We start from the raw sequence: 19307 nt of genomic DNA, 5'->3' as shown, positions 1-19307 counted from the left end.
ACCCTAACACCTCCCTCCTCCCTAATTAGGGAACCGAAGGGGTGTGCAAGGGATCCCAGGGAAACCCTCCTGGGGGAAAAAACCCTGCTGGAACGGATGAGAAGCTGGATCGGTCGTGTCTCCGCTGGCCGCTGCTCCTCACGAATTGTGGGATTAACCGGGTCTGGTCACTGTACCTCGGTGAAGTCCTGATTGAAAATAAGTGAACGAGAGTTGAGAGAAGGAACTAGGTTCAAGAGGAATCAATATCTTGATTGGGTAAGTACCTATGTTGTCTGGAAGATGGGAACTATCTGTGGGCGGCGGAACAGGAAGGCTAGGCAGAATGGTAAGGCTGTAGGAAAGAGTAGAAAAGAAAGGTAAGTATAGGTATGAGGTATAGAATAGTAACTCCCTAGTTGCGAACTCACGTAGCGTCTGTAGAGAGTAGCGACGCTCTGGGCTTCGGCTCTGCTGGACCATATCCGGAATCCATGAGAAAACGCGATGACGTCAGAGGACATCTGACTCGCGAACGTGAAAACACTGCACCGTAACCCAGAGGAGGAGAGGCCATCTTGGAAGAGGGAAAAGCGGCGAGTGCCCGCAATCTCCAGCGTTGCCACAGGGAACGCCGGTGCCAGCTAGCCGTGACAGCGAGGCAGCATGCAGCTCACAGGGGGCGAGGCAGCATGCAACTCATGCAGCTCACAGGGGGCGAGTCAGCATGCAACTCACAGGGGGTGAGGCAGCATGCAACTCATGCAGCTCACAGGGGGCGAGGCAGCATGCAGCTCATAGGGGGCGAGGCAGCATGCAGCTCATAGGGGGCGAGGCAGCATGCAACTCACAGGGGGCGAGGCAGCATGCAACTCATGCAGCTCACAGGGGACGAGGCAGCATGCAGCTCACAGGGGGCGAGGCAGCATGCAACTCACAGGGGGCGAGGCAGCATGCAACTCATGCAGCTCACAGGGGGCGAGGCAGCATGCAGCTCACAGGGGGCGAGGCAGCATGCAGCTCACGGGGCGAGGCATCATGCAACTCATGCAGCTCACAGGGGGCGAGGCAGCATGCAGCTCATAGGGGGCGAGGCAGCATGCAACTCACAGGGGGCGAGGCAGCATGCAACTCATGCAGCTCACAGGGGGCGAGGCAGCATGCAGCTCACAGGGGGCGAGGCAGCATGCAACTCATGCAGCTCACAGGGGGCGAGGCAGCATGCAGCTCATAGGGGGCGAGGCAGCATGCAACTCACAGGGGGCGAGGCAGCATGCAACTCATGCAGCTCACAGGGGGCGTGGCAGCATGCAGCTCACAGGGGGCGAGGCAGCATGCAACTCACAGGGGGCGAGGCAGCATGCAACTCATGCAGCTCACAGGGGGCGAGGCAGCATGCAGCTCATAAGGGGGCGAGGCAGCATGCAACTCACAGGGGGCGAGGCAGCATGCAACTCACAGGGGGCGAGGCAGCATGCAACTCACAGGGGGCGAGGCAGCATGCAACTCATGCAGCTCACAGGGGGCGAGGCAGCATGCAACTCACAGGGGGCGAGGCAGCATGCAACTCACAGGGGGCGAGGCAGCATGCAACTCATGCAGCTCATAGAGGGCGAGGCATCATGCAGCTCATAGGGGGCGAGGCAGCATGCAACTCACAGGGGGCGAGGCAGCATGCAGCTCACAGGGGGCGAGGCAGCATGCAACTCATGCAGCTCACAGGGGGCGAGGCAGCATGCAGCTCACAGGGGGCGAGTCAGCATGCAACTCACAGGGGGCAAGGCAGCATGCAACTCATGCAGCTCACAGGGGGCGAGGCAGCATGCAGCTCATAGGGGGCGAGGCAGCATGCAGCTCATAGGGGGCGAGGCAGCATGCAGCTCATAGGGGGCGAGGCAGCATGCAACTCACAGGGGGCGAGGCAGCATGCAACTCATGCAGCTCACAGGGGACGAGGCAGCATGCAGCTCACAGGGGGCGAGGCAGCATGCAACTCACAGGGGGCGAGGCAGCATGCAACTCATGCAGCTCACAGGGGGCGAGGCAGCATGCAGCTCACGGGGCGAGGCAGCATGCAGCTCACAGGGGGCGAGGCAGCATGCAACTCATGCAGCTCACAGGGGGCGAGGCAGCATGCAGCTCACAGGGGGCGAGGCAGCATGCAACTCACAGGGGGCGAGGCAGCATGCAACTCATGCAGCTCACAGGGGGCGAGGCAGCATGCAGCTCACAGGGGGCGAGGCAGCATGCAACTCATGCAGCTCACAGGGGGCGAGGCAGCATGCAGCTCACAGGGGGCGAGGCAGCATGCAACTCATGCAGCTCACAGGGGGCGAGGCAGCATGCAGCTCACAGGGGGCGAGGCAGCATGCAACTCACAGGGGGCGAGGCAGCATGCAACTCACGGGGCGAGGCAGCATGCAACTCATGCAGCTCACAGGGGGCGAGGCAGCATGCAGCTCACAGGGGGCGAGGCAGCATGCAACTCACGGGGCGACGCAGCATGCAACTCATGCAGCTCATAGGGGGCGAGGCAGCATGCAGCTCATAGGGGGCGAGGCAGCATGCAGCTCATAGGGGGCGAGGCAGCATGCAACTCACAGGGGGTGAGGCAGCATGCAACTCACAGGGGGCGAGGCAGCATGCAACTCATGCAGCTCACAGGGGGCGGGGCAGCATGCAACTCATGCAGCTCACAGGGAGCGAGGCAGCATGCAGCTCACAGGGGGCGAGGCAGCATGCAGCTCACAGGGGGCGAGGCATCATGCAACTCATGCAGCTCACAGGGGGCGAGGCAGCATGCAGCTCGCAGGGGGCGAGGCAGCATGCAGCTCACAGGGGGCGAGGCAGCATGCAGCTCACAGGGGGCGAGGCAGCATGCAACTCATGCAGCTCATAGGGGGCGAGGCAGCATGCAGCTCATAGGGGGCGAGGCAGCATGCAACTCACAGGGGGCGAGGCAGCATGCAACTCATGCAGGTCACGGGGCGTGGCAGCATGCAGCTCACAGGGGGCGAGGCAGCATGCAACTCACAGGGGGCGAGGCAGCATGCAACTCATGCAGCTCACAGTGGGCGAGGCAGCATGCAGCTCATAGGGGGGCGAGGCAGCATGCAACTCACAGGGGGCGAGGCAGCATGCAACTCATGCAGCTCACAGGGGGCGAGGCAGCATGCAACTCATGCAGCTCACAGGGGGCGAGGCAGCATGCAGCTCATAGGGGGCGAGGCAGCATGCAACTCACAGGGGGCGAGGCAGCATGCAACTCATGCAGCTCACAGGGGGTGAGGCAGCATGCAGCTCATAGGGGTGAGGCAGCATGCAGCTCACAGGGGGCGAGGCAGCATGCAACTCGTGCAGCTCACAGGGGGCGAGGCAGCATGCAGCTCATAGGGGGCGAGGCAGCATGCAACTCGTAGGGGGCGAGGCAGCATGCAACTCATAGGGGGCGAGGCAGCATGCAACTCATAGGGGGCGAGGCAGCATGCAACTCATGCAACTCATAGGGGGCGAGGCAGCATGCAACTCATAGGGGGTGAGGCAGCATGCAACTCATGCAGCTCACAGGGGGCGAGGCAGCATGCAACTCACAGGGGACGAGGCAGCATGCAACTCATGCAGCTCACAGGGGGCGAGGCAGCATGCAACTCACAGGGGGCGAGGCAGCATGCAACTCATGCAGCTCACAGGGGGCGAGGCAGCATGCAGCTCATAGGGGGCGAGGCAGCATGCAACTCACAGGGGGCGAGGCAGCATGCAACTCATGCAGCTCATAGGGGGCGAGGCAGCATGCAGCTCATACGGGGTGAGGCAGCATGCAGCTCACAGGGGGCGAGGCAGCATGCAACTCATGCAGCTCACAGGGGGCGAGGCAGCATGCAGCTCATAGGGGGCGAGGCAGCATGCAACTCGTAGGGGGCGAGGCAGCATGCAACTCATAAGGGGCGAGGCAGCATGCAACTCGTGCAACTCATAGGGGGCGAGGCAGCATGCAACTCATAGGGGGCGAGGCAGCATGCAATGCCCACTGCAACTCATAGAGGGCGAGGCAGCATGCAACTCATAGGGGGCGAGGCAGCATGCATCTCATAGAGAACGAGGCAGCATGCAACTCATAGAGGGCGAGGCAGCATGCAATGCCCGCTGCAACTCATGGACTTCAAGTACCCACTCCATAGATGATGCAAAACCCCACCTGCCATACACATGGGCCCACTGCAAAAGAACAGCAAACCTTGCATCATGAGCAGTGTCTCCCCCCAAAAACATATGAAGAATGCCTAAAACATGGTAGACTGGTATTGGGCTGCGCAACTCTTATACATGGGGTGCCACAATAATGGGGTGTGGTACTATGAAACAAAAGAGCTGAAACGTCTCCAGAGAGACTGAGAAATGCATAGAACCCTCTGCTTGTCCTCCAACTCTTTTCTTTCCTTACTGATTTCTTGCACTCCTCTATATTTTCTTCCGTTCACTTCCATCCATCTTATTTAACTTTGCCTCCCTTTACCCTAACTGCCCTACTATATTCTTTTTTTATACTTCTCCTGTGGCAACCACCTTTCTTCAGGGATACCTTCCCTCTTTTCCTGGACCTTCTCGCCGCCAAGACGTCCTTTTCCTTGCCACTGCCCCTTTCTTTTCACTCGTTCCTCTTTCCTGAGTAGATCAATCTTTCCCTCCTCACGGTTCATCAACATTCTCCATTTTTATTAGGCAGAATTATATGCAGTACACTTTGGAAACACTACACACAATTAAGACTACAAGTGACAGTAAAAATTCACCTTTGGTAGAAGCCTGTACTACATAGTAAAAGTGGTAGCGATGGCTGATCAGCAGACTTATCTCAAGAGCAAGTGAGCAGTATCAATAGTTACACAAAGGACAGCAATTACTATGATTCAAACAAACACTGACTCAAGGTTTCTGAGTAAAAGAATATACATTTATTTACTCAACAGTTGTATAACATTTCACTATTCTAAGCAAGTCAAAATTAAATCAATCAAAATCACAGTCATAAATAGACCACTTCCCTTAAATTCTAGACAAGTTAGGCTCACAAAATGAAGTGGGAGCAAAATGGCACTACAGCAATTTAAAAGGGAGGGAAAGACAACGTTATGAACAATTAGGCAAAACCAACAGGTAAGTATTCTGAGCAGTTGAACAAGAGAGACATAGTAAGGAGATCAGCTAGAAAAGGCTTAGGGCCAAAGTCAATAGGTCAAAAGTCTTTTGCTCAAGATCACACAGTTCAGGGTAGTTTGCGGTAAGGTTCGTGGCACAGATTCCAGACGAGGTTGGTTGGTAGAAAAGTGAGTCCAAAGAGAAGGACAAGCCCTCGGATTGGAGAAAGATTTCAAACACTTTCAACGCGGCTGAGCGAAACGCACAACCGGATTTGCACAGTACCTTGAAATGGAGAGGGGGCTGTAGATGAAGCAGACATTCCTGGTAGTTCCCGCAGGATCACGGTTCCTGAAGCGACTGTCGGACTGATCAGAAGTAGGAAGACTGGAGGGTCCTGCACTACCCAGGGAAGAAACCAGCAGCAGTGCCAAACAACGAATAAAAGGTGCGCTCCTTAAAACCCAAGCAGGGACCGACCACCTGGCTTTCTGGCCCACTGTAGCTCTGTACAGCGAATTCGACCAGAGGAGGGGTCCTGGCTTATAGTTTGGGCGAACTGGTTTGTCCCACCAGCTCAAGGGAAGATGTTTCCTGGAGGATCTTCTCTGTCATTGGATTTGGAGATTCGGACCTGCAGCAGGGCTCCACCGGGTGGGTCAGTCGTTGTAGGGGTCCTCTTCTTCCAGTTCCCCGTTGGTTCTTTCGTTCCAGTGGCGACTCTGCTCTTCCAGTCCCAGAGACCTGCTTTTTATGCAGTTTTCCCCCATTCATACAGCCTCGCTGTCAATCACACAGCAGGGTGGCTGGCCTGGCAAGGCCAGTCCCCTTAGCCAATCAGACAAGAGTGCGACTTGGGTTACTAAGGCAACCCATGGTAGGGGTCCGAATATCCCTCCCTCACATCCTGCCTACCTAGACTATCAGGCGCCTTAAGGGGGGCTTCTGTGCAGAAGCTTGCGAAAAGGCAGAAAACAAAGGAGTCATCCCTGGTTTGGCGCGCAAAGAAAAAAACGAGAAAGACTTTAACAAAAAGAAATGGTGACTAAACCCAGTCGGAGCCAAAATGAAATGTATTTGGTCAAGCGGTTATATGTTCGAGGATAATATAATAGCCTAAACCATTACCACGTTATATAAGATAATCACGGTAGAAAAGTTAGGGTAGATACCACTGCCACCAGCCAAGTCTTAATGTTAAGGGAGCGAAACAATGCCCCAAGAGGTACAGACAAAAAGGGATAGGAGTTAACCCGTTCCAATACTCCATGTAAGATGGGATGTACTGGGTCTGTGGTTTAAAGTGACTACATAAAGTAAATAGCAACTTTACCTGTTTCTGGGGTACAGTAGTCAGCCCCAGAAAAAGGGAGTCACTGTTAAGTCTCAATGACAACCCTGTGTCACTGCACTGAAGGTGCTGTGTAACACACACAAAAAGTGGTGCACATGGAGTAGGTGAGGCTCCAGTTCCCAAGATCACACAAAAAGTAGAAATACACATAGCAAAACACATGTAAGAATGGGAAAAAAGGCTCACACTCTTACCAGGTGAAAAAAGAAATCCTAGAAATCCAGCAAAGCTGCTGGGGGACTCTTTAAGTAAGGGAAATCAACCATTTATGAGAATTCTCCCTAACAATTTTCTTGCTCCTCCTTTTCTTCGGTCCTATCTTTTTGTTTTCTTCATTCTGCTTTTTATCCTATTTCCTGCTTCCTGGCCTCTGCTTTGCTCTTTTCCTGCCTCTGCTTTCTCCATTCACCCCTCCTTCATCTCTGCATTGTTCTGCTCTTTTGCCTGCCAGCTCCCCTTTTGCTTTTTCAACCCCTTCCCAATCTGTCCCAATCCCCCCACCCCTTCTGGCACTACCTTTATGTCAGAGTCCCGACTGTTCTGCTACATCTTTTTCATTCGTCCTTCCTCGACTGTCCCGATTTGTCGTCCTCCACTTACTTCAGGCCTCCGCCATCGCCTGGGCTCGCAGTGCTGCTGCCAGCCCAAGCCATGACCCTTTATATATTTCTACTGATTTGGCACGCTTTTCTCAACCCCTTGCACTCCTGAGCTCATCTGTACTTTAGGGCTTAGATGGGGGTGGGGACTGTTGGCTGGAGATTTTTCTTGGCACGTTGCAATTTTTTAGTTGGGCTCTGGATGCTACCTAATTGCAGCTCAGACTATCTGCCCACAAGTCCAGCATCTCCACTCTTCCCGGCCGACCTTCTCTCTCTGTCTTGTGATAGAGAAGCTTGTCTCCCTTTTCTCCTACATGGGATAAAATCCAGGGCTTAACCTCAGGTTCTGCCCAATTAAGAACCTGGTCCACAAACCTTGCATATCGTCGCCCTCTTTCCCGTTGCCAGAACCCCCTTGTTCTCTACACTGGCAAATCCACAAGAGTCTTTCCAGAAGTTGTGATTTGTGGCTGTTTCCTTTAGGGTTGTGGGTTGCACAGTATTAGCCGCAACTATCTATATAGTGGTTTCCTACCTGGAATGCACATTCCTACAGATTACACAGGCCTCCCAGTCCCCCCACCCCCTCTTTGAGATGTTGCATGTGGCTTCATCACACAGGACTATGTGGAGAACAAAAAGATGGCACACATGAGTTTATCTTGCGCTAAATAAGCTGTATCATCTCGGGGCACTTCCAGAGCCAGTGGAGAGCAACCCTTTAGAATTGCGGTGACAAATCTGTGAGGGCCCCTGTGGCAATGGCCAGTGCTTACCTTGGAGCGTAGACCTGCCCTCTCATGATTACAGTGTTTGCATCTCACTAGATCCCATGACCTTTTATTTCACCACAGCTCTGAGAGAAATCTAAACCTGTATGCTTAGTATTTTCAGGGGAGCAGTAGAACTGTCCAGCACTCATGTCAGCTTGATTTTTTCTGGTTGATCGATAACCTGCTCCTACGTGTTTAGTGGGCTATGTTGACCCTCCAGCCGTTAATTAAGGGGTTTCGTTGAGGGAAGCAAATTCGTCCTAAGCTTATCACGATTTTCATGTAGGCCCCTCCTTCTCGTTCCTATTTCATTGGTGCGAGTAGAGCGGTCTTTGGTGCATACTAGCTGTTTACATACTTGTATATATGGGTTAATGATATCAAAGTGTCAGCGACAAGGAAATTCTTTGTTGTCTGTGAGTCTGCAGGTACAAGAATCAGTGCCCAGGGAAAACAGCATAGTACCCCTTAAACCCACCAGGGCCTAAACCTAATGGCTGCTCCCACAGAGGGTAAACATTTCACTTGTTGCTTGAAGATAGACGGTTGCCCGAGATGAGCAAACCTGTCTGTCTACAGACAGTGGCATCTATGCTGAATACCTGCTTCCTCCACAGGATGCTGGGGGGAATGCAGAAGGTCCACGAGGAGGTCCTGAAGAAGAACAGATTGCCTTTGGCCAAGCAGCTGGAACTGACTGAGCTTCTGGAGTTTCTGGTGGCGGAAGACATAATCACCTACGTCATGAGGGAAGCTATAGAGGTAGGTGACGCTCCTCCTACTCTGATAGTGTGGGCGCATGATCATGCTTGGTTATGAGGGAAGCTTTAGATGCTGTGGACACTCCTCTTACCGTGGTGGTGTGGGTGCATGATCATGCTTGCTTATGAGGGAAGCTTTAGATGCTGTGGATGCTACTCTTAACCTGGGTGTGCGGGGATGGGGGCATGCCCATGCTTAGTTTGAGGGAAGCCTTAGATGCTGTGAACGCTGCTCCCACTCTGATGGTGTGGGTGCATTATCATGCTTAGTTACGATGGAAGCTTTAGATGCTGTGGACGCTCCTCCTGCACTGGTGGTGTGGGTGCATTATCATGCTTAGTTACGATGGAAGCTTTAGATGCTGTTGACGCTCCTCCTGCACTGGTGGTGTGGGTGCATTATCATGCTTAGTTACGATGGAAGCTTTAGATGCTGTGGACGCTCCTCCTACACTGGTGGTGTGGGTGCATGATCATGCTTAGCTATGAGGGATGCATTAGATGCTGTGGACGCTTCTCCTGCCCTGGTGGTGTGGGTGCATGATCATGCTTAGTTATGAGGGAAGCTATGGAGGCAGGTGACACACTTCTTACTCTGAGTGCAGGTGCATGATCATGCTTAGTTATTAGGGAAGCTTTAGATGGTGCAGTCGCTCCTCCTGCCCTTGTGGTGCATGTGCATGATCATGCTTAGTTATGAGGGAAGCTTCAGATGCTGTGGTGTGGGTGCATGATCATGCTTGATTTTGAGGGAAGCTTTGGATGATGCGGACGCTCCTCTAGCCCTGGTGGTGTGGGTGCATGATCATGCTCGATTTTGAGGGAAGCTTTGGATAATGCGGACGCTCCTCTAGCCCTGGTCTTGTGGGTGCATGATCATGCTTAGTTATGAGAGAAGATTTAGATGCTTTGGACGCTCCTCCTGCCCTGGTGGTGTGGGTGCATGATCATGCTTAGTTATGAGGGATGCTTTAGGTGCTGTGGACGCTCCTCCTGCCTTGGTGGTGCGGGTGCATTATCATGCTTAGTTACGATGGAAGCTTTAGATGCTGTGGACGCTCCTCCTGCCCTGGTGGTGTGGGTGCATGATCATGCTTAGTTATTAGGGAAGCTTTAGATGGTGCAGACGCTCCTCCTGCCCTTGTGGTGCATGTGCATGATCATGCTTAGTTATGAGGGAAGCTTCAGATGCTGTGGTGTGGGTGCATGATCATGCTCGATTTTGAGGGAAGCTTTAGATGATGCAGACGCTCCTCTAGCCCTGGTCGTGTGGGTGCATGATCATGCTTACTTATGAGGGAAGATTTAGATGCTTTGGACGCTCCTCCTGCCTTGGTGGTGCGGGTGCATTATCATGCTTAGTTACGATGGAAGCTTTAGATGCTGTGGGCGCTCCTCCTGCACTGGTGGTGTGGGTGCATGATCATGCTTAGTTATGAGGGAAGATTTAGATGCTGTGGACGCTCCTCCTGCCCTGGTGGTGTGGGTGCATGATCATGCTTAGTTATGAGGGATGCTTTAGGTGCTGTGGACGCTCCTCCTGCCTTGGTGGTGCGGGTGCATTATCATGCTTAGTTACGATGGAAGCTTTAGATGCTGTGGACGCTCCTCCTGCACTGGTGGTGGGGGTGCATTATCATGCTTAGTTACGATGGAAGCTTTAGATGCTGTGGACGCTCCTCCTGCACTGGTGGTGTGGGTGCATGATCATGCTCGATTTTGAGGGAAGCTTTGGATGATGCGGACGCTCCTCTAGCCCTGGTGGTGTGGGTGCATGATCATGCTTAGTTATGAGGGATGCTTTAGGTACTGTGGACGCTCCTCCTGCCTTGGTGGTGCGGGTGCATTATCATGCTTAGTTACGATGGAAGCTTTAGATGCTGTGGACGCTCCTCCTGCACTGGTGGTGTGGGTGCATGATCATGCTCGATTTTGAGGGAAGCTTTGGATGATGCGGACGCTCCTCTAGCCCTGGTCGTGTGGGTGCATGATCATGCTCGATTTTGAGGGAAGCTTTAGATGATGCGGACGCTCCTCTAGCCCTGGTGGTGTGGGTGCATGATCATGCTCGATTTTGAGGGAAGCTTTGGATGATGCGGACGCTCCTCTAGCCCTGGTCGTGTGGGTGCATGATCATGCTTAGTTATGAGGGAAGATTTAGATGCTTTGGACGCTCCTCCTGCCCTGGTGGTGTGGGTGCATGATGATGCTGCTGAGACTCTGCTACTTGTGTTCCAGCACAGGGTAGCATCTGAACATTTGCTCTGTACTCTCTGTAATTCTTCCCTGTTCCGCTTATTTCTGGCTTCCAGGCCAAGAAGGGGAGCTTCCAACAGAACATTGAGCTACTAACCCTGCTGCCCAAGCGGGGGCCACGGGCATTTGAAGCCTTCTGCAACGCCCTGCATGAGACCAAACAGGAGCATCTGGAGACACTGCTGCAGGTTGCCATTGACAACCAAGTGGAGAAAGGCACCAGGGTGAGGTGGCACAAGCTCGTGGTCGATGGGTGTCAATGGCACTCTGTCGGTGAGGGTAGGAGATGCGAGTATCTGGGCAGGTGCTACCTGCTAGAGATTAGCAGGAACTTCAGTGCGCGAGTAGGTTCAGAGAAGCATGCAGTACTTTGGGGGTAAGATGAGGCTCCGTTGAATGGAAGATGTTCTGAGCGTTGGTTGGGTGTGGATATTGGGGTTTGAGGGCGCTGACAATTTAAATGGGGCTCTTGGTGTAGGGCGGCATACTTAGGGCAGTAGTGGAGATTCTGGTGCGAGTGTCTGGTGTGGTTACAGTGTGAGAAAGAATAGTACAGTTTCTTGAAAGCTGTCACAGGGGCTGACCGGTTTCAGGTGGGCTTATTTATATGAGGTACATGTAACGTGGGCTTTTAGCTTCTAAACCAGAGGAATCGTGGGAGCTCACAAAGCCTAATATCTACCTACATTTCAGCAAAGCCGTTGCTACTGTGAAGCACAGTAAAGCTTTGTGCAAACGTGCCATTGAGGAGCATCCATTTTAAGGAAAAGGAAGGTGTGGGCACAAAGGCAGATCTCCAGTGGGAGGTGAATGTTCTTGAGGAATAGTAGAAACGGCATGACTGGTTTCCGAGCACAGGAGTGACTGCTGTCTTAGGAAGGGAAGAGTTGTTAGAGCAACCTGACTGCAATAGACCTTCTGGACAGGATTGAAGCAAACCTTTCTATCTCTGGTGCTGTATTGAAACAGTTAGTACAAACAACCCCCACATGCAGGTATACAACAGAGGAACTATGTTGACTTATAGATCCCAGTCTGGTGTTTGTGGTTCTCTTTGCTTTTCCTAATGAGTGGGTTCCCTGCTACATATTGGGCTCTTTGCTTGGCATCACGTATGTGTGGCCTGTTTGTCAGGACTGGAAACTGCTTCTCATAGTTGTTAACCGAAGGTGCAGGTATCCCTTCACCATGCATACGTGTGTATGTCGCAATGCCCTTTTCCCCTATACCTGTGGGCACCTGCCTCATTCTTTTCCTATTGGTTGGTGTGGACTAGAACTCATCTCTTGTGTTCTTTGTGATCAGTACTACTGCTGCAGTTTTTCCATTGATTGCGTTCCATCCTTTTTTCATTTTTTCTTTTCTTTCATTTTCCTATTTATTTGCTTCTTCTGGTCCGCTCAGGCAGCGTATTCCTCTACTTGCTAGCTTCAAACCATATATCTTGTATGTATTGTATTTGTCACTTAATATAGTACCCTTTCTCCATTTATATGGCCTCAATGCACTTTGTCATTGGACCGCCCTCAGTGACCGCAGTCCATGTGCAGGAGGTTCTAAAAGCTTGAATTGCTTGTGTGCATTTTTGCCGGGTTAGGGTAGAGGTGAGCTGGCCAGGCAAAAATAAGCAGCACAGAGATCAGCTGCTGTTGGTGCTAAACCAAATTGTTTTGATTGTCGTTATATACTAATGACAGAAGTGTTGAGGTACGTCGGGGTATTCAATGTGGACATCTGTGTGCTGCTAGGCCGGAATAGCATAGCCGTTGCTGCATTCTAGGGTGCATGGATGGGTGGCTGTGGCCTGTGTCCACAGGCGTGGTGTAAGGAATATGTACTGTCGCCTTGGCTGTATTTCGACTGCTTTCTTCTTCTTCTTGGTCTATTGCAGTTGACTAGTGCCGGTATTCGTGGTCTCCCTGGAACGAAAGTCTGAGCAGAGGGAGAGGGCCCAGAAGATTGGCGGGCCGGGGTAGAGGGAGGGCGATAGTTTGATACAGTGTGCCGCTTCGAACGCTGCTGGCATCCGTGGGTTATTGGTGGGTATGAGTCTTGTTGTGTGTGGGAATGAAGAGTTTGTCACGGTGTGCCGCTGCGAATTGGCAGATAGGATTGTTGTGTTTGGGTCCGCGTTTATGTGCGCCTATCGGTAGAGGGAGGGATAAGCCAGGTTTTCACTGCCTTTCTGAATGCCGGGTGATTGTCAATGTTGCGAATGTGCAGAGGTAGGGAGTTCCAGATAGTCAGTGCTTGGATGGAGAAAGAGGATCTGCCGAGTCTGCTGTAGTTGTACTGTTCGACTACTAGGAAAGATACTGCGCCAGATCTGAGAGTCCTTGAGGGGTGGTAGTGGGTGACTTTGTCTTGAAGGAATTCCGGCCGGTCTTGTGGATGGTCTGGTGAGTGATGCACACGTCTTTAAAGGTAGTTCGTCGACCAATAGGGAGCCAATGAAGGACTTTTGGTGTGCAGCTGATTTGCTCTTTGGGAGATCAGTTAATGAGCAGCGACTGCAGCATTTTGGATTCTTTGCAGTTTCCTTAGCTGAAATGCTGGGGCGCCTAGGTAAAGGCAGTTTGCGTAGTCGACGTGGGAGAGGATAATGGAGATGATGGCGGAAAAACAGTGAGGATAGGTGAAGTAAGGAAGATACGCCGTAGGATGCATAAGTGGAAGAAACCGGTTCTGGAAACAGAGTTCACTTGTTGGCAGAGGGATATATCTGTGTCCAGTGTGCATTCAAGTCTTTTAACCAAGGCGGAGGTTGGCGGTGGGGTCCCTAGGGATTGCGGCCAGGGAATAAGTTGGGGGAGGAGCAATGTTTTCCCACAGACCAGGATTTCCGTTTCCCCAGGATTGAGGATGCGGTGGTTGGTCGTCATCCAGTAGTCCATCTTCGAGAGGCATGGTGAAAGATCTGGACGGTTGGGGCCTGGCGACTGGAATTTTGAGGATGATCTGCGTGTCGCCTGCGTAGTTGTAGCAGGTGAGATTGTGGGAGAGGATGAGTGCGGGCAGAGGGTTTACATACACGTTGAAGAGCAGGGGAGATGAGGATGCTCCTTGTGGGACCCCTTTTGTTACTGGTCGCGAGGTAGAAGTGAATGGGTGGAGGAGCATGATTTGTGAATGATTAGAGATGAAAGAGGAGATCCAAGAGAGGGCTGTGTCTTTGATTCCTAGTGAGTGTAGCCTATCGGGAGGATTGGGTGATCCATGGTATCTAAGGTGGTAGAGAGGTCAAGAAGGATCAGTACAGCGCAGCCTTCTGCATCAGCTGTTCTTTTTCTGTCTCCCCAGACAGACACCAGGGAGGGTTATGTTCCTCGAAGCGGTCTAAAGCCAGATTGCGCAGGGTCCAAGTATGTGACTATTCCTCAGATATTGTAACTTCTCCCAGAGGTGGAGCTCCTTCCCATGAGGCCAGGGTGGTGAGGCCGCTACCCGATAGTCCCCCTGAGGGTGGTGCACAGGGGTGGTGCCCAGCGGGAGAATTTCATGAGGGGAGACTCCCCCCTCTGGGGACAAAGACTACCATCTAGGGAGAACACAGTATAACCACCTTACACCATCACTTGCACTGTACAACCCGACACAATAATTAATGTCCCAATGTATATGCTTAGGGCCATCAGTATAACACCTACTGGGACGAAGAAGAGTCCAGTCTTCCCAAGAGTGTCTGTGTTAAGGACTCAGACGAGGAGGAAGTGCAGAACTATGAAGAACCAAGCTGAGCATTCTAGTTGTCCACGAAAGCACATTGAGGAACCTGAGATAAAAAGCGACGGCAGACTAAGCATGTTGTTAAACCCTCCTGAAGGAAGCAGCAGGTGCAGGGAATCTCCAGGGTGGGAGATTTCGATCCTTTGTGGGAGCCAACGCTGAACGGTGGAACACGGGCAGGGAATCGCAAGAGCTCTTGAAGGGCTCGGAAAGAGCAGGGCTGTCAGCGGCTTCAAAGAAGTGAGGCTGAGCAGCACGACACCCGGAGGCGCCAGACAATTGTGCAAGCAGCCGAAGAGAGCCTGGTGAAACCGAGAGTCGAAGTTCAGCCCCAGGAAGTCCCTGCAAGGTATGGAGACCCGAAACAAGGTAACAGATCGTACAGGAAGGCTGGAGGGGGTAAAGGGACAGCACCAAGCAGAGGGGCAAGGAGACGCTGGGGTGTCACACAAACTGTGTGTCAGGGATTTCACCAAATGTTTCTGAGAGGGATCGTTTTGGAAGCGGTGGATGTACCAGATGTTGAGAGTAGACTTTGAGCAATCAGTCAACGAGGGCGGTACAAGCCTTAAAGAAAAGTAAATTGAGTTAATAAACATTCACCGTCCGAAAACGTAGATTAGCTCCTGTATACCATGTAGGAGATCAGGTATGGCTCTCTACCAGAACTTGGCTTTGGAAGGGAAGGAAAAGTTTACTCTCGTTACATGGGACCATTTGAGGTTGAACACATTTACTCACCAGTTTCGGTCAGACTAAAGTTGCTGCCTGGTTTAAAGGTGCATCCTACTTTTCAAGTTAATCTGTTAAATATCTGTAGAAAAGACACTAGATTATGTGGGTTACTGGGTCCAGTGTTTTCTGATGACAAAAATGAATATGAAGTTCACGCCATTTTAGATTCTAGAGCCGTTCGAGGAAAACTGCAGTATCTAGTGGATTGGAAGGGTTATGAATCAGAGGAAAGATCTTGGGAGGGAGTAGAGCGTGTACACGCTCCAAGATTAGTTAGACGGTTTCATCGCCCAAGACCAGAAAAACCAGGCCCTGCGACAGGGCTTTACAGGGGGGGTACTGTCAGGGTTACCCACAATTCACTATTAAGACGTTCAACCAGGGGGTCTAGGAGAGTCAGGTTGTCTATGGCTAGGTTTAGAAATAGAAGGGGGGAGTTATTATTAGTGTCAATGGAAAGCTGTGTGGTGTTTTTTTATTATACACAGTGTTCACTCTCTTTCAGGAAACCTGTGCATCCCCTAGGCAAGATGAAGACTCTGTTTTAACAGCCTGATTGGCCAAAAGAGAGTGTGAGGTAGTTTGGAATCTTGTCTAGCATTCTAAACTGCCTTTCATTCAAGTTATTCCCAGAGCAGGTCACAGCAGTTTGAGCTCCAGTAAATTTGGAACTTTGGGTTCTCTGACAAGAAAGAAAACCTTTCGGGACATTTCAAGGAGAAGCAGTATCTGGGTCAGTTGAGTAATCGGAGAAGCTTAGACCTTGCTGCTGAAAGTAAGAGGAAAGAAAAAGCCTTATGAAGTTCTGAAGAAGTGACCGTGAAAGGAAACCAGGCCAGCAGCAGCATTTTGAGAGTTAAGTGAATTTATGTCAGACCTAGAAAACTGTTAAGAAAGCAACCGTTAAATTTTATGTTTGAAGTTCAGTTCTAGTTAATGACTGCGTGTAGCGTGAATGTTGAAAAGGTAGTCAACGATTGTATATACTGAATATTGAATCTTATTTTATGAACTGCTATGAAAAAGGAATCTGTTAAATGTGAAAGGAAGCTCTTAGCCCATGTTTAAACTTGAATTAACAGAGGCACACGGACGAATGGTAGTGCGGGTACTTGTATATTTTATTAGCGTGGTTCAGGTTGTCAGGGTAATCATACTTTGCGCTCCGAACGTTTCCCTGCGAGTCAGTGCGAGGAAGTACATTGCCCGACTGACACTAGAGTAAAGGACTGCAGGGCGCATGACGTTATGCACTTTAATGTTCTTTGTGAGTGAAGCTAGGAACAAAACGAGGCAACACGCTTGTAGGAATCCAAGCCGCGTCAGTTACAGTCAGCGCGGCACTGCAGAGAACCAGCTAAATCTTTTTTGGAATCGCACAAGGCAGCGCAGATGAAGGCAAGGGCAGGAAGCAGTAGAATGATTAGTTTTAAAAGTGATCTGTGAACTTTTTATAAGTTAAAAACGAATATTCTTCTCATGCTCAGGAAGTGTATATAGTTAATGAGGATTTAATTGAAAAAGGAAATGCAAGCTGAATTCAAGTGGTTCCCAAAGAGAAGTCTTCCGTGAGAAACCAATACAGCAATTTATTTAAAATTCTACAAGTGCCTATCTGCAACAAGGCATGGCCAGCAGGTACTGAAAGGGCTTTTTAAGCAAATTCATTATATGGTTTGTAAGAAAGATAAAGAGTTAATGCTATTTTAGGTCATCCTATCTATAATTCATTCCAAGGCGGTTCCAGGAGATGAGACCTGTGTTTTTGTTGTTTTATCCACCTCCACTTCAGTTTGCTAGCTTGGCAGTTGTAATTTAAAGATGGTCTGGCTTGCAGGATCTGGTGGGCTATCGTCACTCCTGTAGAAATGAAGAGCTGGGACCTGACAATGTGTCAGGTTTAGGCCTAAAACCCACAACTAGAGAATACAGGTCTGGAACCCACGCACAAGGCACTAGAAAGATACAAACGTCTTCCTTGTGGCAGTTCTTGGCAGCAGAGTGAACCAAGTCTGCCAAAGTGCAAGAATAGAGAATTACAGGTGTGGGACATGCATTGGAACCAAGAGAGGGATACAAGTCTTCTTTGTAGTCGCAGTATTTGGTAAGACCGTACACCCAGTGGGCCATAGCTGGAGGAAGCCTGGGTCAAAGACCCTCCCAACACCTAATTGGTATTTCTGTGAAACCTTAGAACAAGTCAAAGGAAACCAGGGGAATGCAGACACTGTGAAGTGAATGTGAAACCAAGATACCAGGAGAAGGGAGTCCTTCTCCTGGTAGTGCTATATCTACAAGAAAAAGCTAAGATGCCTGGGGAAGAGAGTCAATCCCCCAGGTTAAAGGAAAAACCACAGTCGAGAGTAGGGAGTCATTCTCTTGACAATTGAGACAGCTGACCATGGAATCATACGCCAGGAGAAGGGAGTCATTCTCCCTGGCAAGACAAGTACTGTGTTGTAAACAGTTTATCCAGGGGAAGGGTGTCATTCCCCCCTAGAGCGAAGAAACAGAACCTTCTGATACAGAGTGTTATAGTATTGACAGTCCTTTTATTTGTGGAATCCTGGGACCAGGGGAAGGGAGTCATTACCTCAAGGTCCAGGAACATTGACACAACTTTCTAGTTTAGTTATAGCGTGAGGGACAGAATTGGAGATTTTGACACATGACTGTGGACTCTTTAATTTACAAGGACATTCTGACAGATCCATTAGCGCTTTAGTTGAGGCAGGGAAACACCTCTTAGGGATAGGGAAAGTTAGGTTTCATTTTTATTTTCATGACTAATAAGTCTGCAGCAATCTCTATGCCACCTGTGTCAGTCTCCTCCTTCTGCCCTCTTGCTTTACCAGAAACTGCTGTCTGCAAAACTAATCCTCACAAGTAGGACATCGCCTACTGGAGCACAGTTCCTGCTCATCCCTGGGACATAGATGGGTGGGCAAGGTATCCAAGAGACAGATTGAATTTTCATTTGAAATTGTCAGAAGGTCGGTATCTGCCCTCAGAACCCAAACACAGTACCAAGTGCAGCTAAGCTTGGTGAAGTACAGAAGAGTTCTGTTCAGGGACACTCTTCTTCTATCTACCTTTCTTGCTCGATTCTGCATCGAAAGGGAGAGGGAGATTGCAGTGGAGAAGAAGAGAGGGAAAATGGAAGGACCGAGGGGGAGCAAGGGAGAGCATTGTGAAGCAGTGCAGGGGAGGACGTGCATAGTAGGGAAGGGAAGAGGACGAAGTGGACGGGAAAGGACAGTGAGAGTTGGTAACTGAAAAGGGTGGGGAGCAAGAGATTGCCACGAAAACCTCGGTCCTAAAGAACATTGGAAAGTGGTGTTGGCGAGGCCTATGGTTATGACCAAATGCCTTGAATGCGCTCTGCCGAGTTTCTTTATTATCACTAAGAGGGGAAGCTTGAAATCTGTCTTGCCATCTGTACAATTCTTGCTGCGCACCGACTCAGGTTTGACAGGCTACGCGGTGGGTCTGCCAGTTAGGCGAGTCCAGGTGGACCAACACTCCCTACTGGTCACTACAACAATAACCAAGAAAGGTGCCGCAAAGGTCAGAGGAGTACAGGAGACTATAAGAGACTGAGTGATTTCTTTCAGCCCAGGATGTCGACCTGATGTATGGGAGTTGGGGAAGGGCTCATGGGCATGGAGGTAAAGACGGCCTTGTTGAGTTGTTAAAACCTGATTCCCCTCCCCCCCCTTCCTGGGATCTGTCAAAACCGTATGCCAAATAAATAAGAAAAGTGTACCTCTACATCTCCCGTGACAGAATCCTATGGTGGTCCAGCGTTTCTGGATTGTAGTGCAGGACTCCGCTGATGGGACATCTCTTAATGTACTGAGGTTTTGAGGATGATGGAGAGATGCACTGACAGCTGTCAGTGATTCCTGGCTATAAGAGACTTATGGGGCACGGAGCCTGCACTCCTGGAGGCGTCTGCATGTTCGTGATGCTTTTAGACTTTAGG

At 50.8% G+C, this 19307-nt stretch overlaps 1 protein-coding gene across 1 annotated transcript in view; it reads left to right on the top strand.

Moving 5' to 3' along the window:
• Positions 1 to 19307, top strand: part of CASP2 (caspase 2) — a 149821-nt gene that overhangs the window by 8688 nt on the left and 121826 nt on the right. Inside the window, exons 2-3 of the mRNA XM_069650303.1 lie at positions 8462 to 8606; positions 10918 to 11085. Coding sequence (XP_069506404.1) covers positions 8463 to 8606; positions 10918 to 11085 — 312 coding nt within the window. The 5' untranslated portion in view covers position 8462. The remainder of the gene's footprint in view (positions 1 to 8461; positions 8607 to 10917; positions 11086 to 19307) is intronic.

The sequence above is a fragment of the Ambystoma mexicanum genome, chromosome 3p (assembly GCF_040938575.1).
Source record: "Ambystoma mexicanum isolate Mex_15411 chromosome 3p, UKY_AmexF1_1, whole genome shotgun sequence".
Taxonomy (NCBI): Eukaryota; Metazoa; Chordata; class Amphibia; order Caudata; family Ambystomatidae; genus Ambystoma; species Ambystoma mexicanum.
The sequence above is the reverse complement of the archived record's forward strand: the minus strand, read 5'-3'. Positions and strand labels throughout refer to the sequence as shown.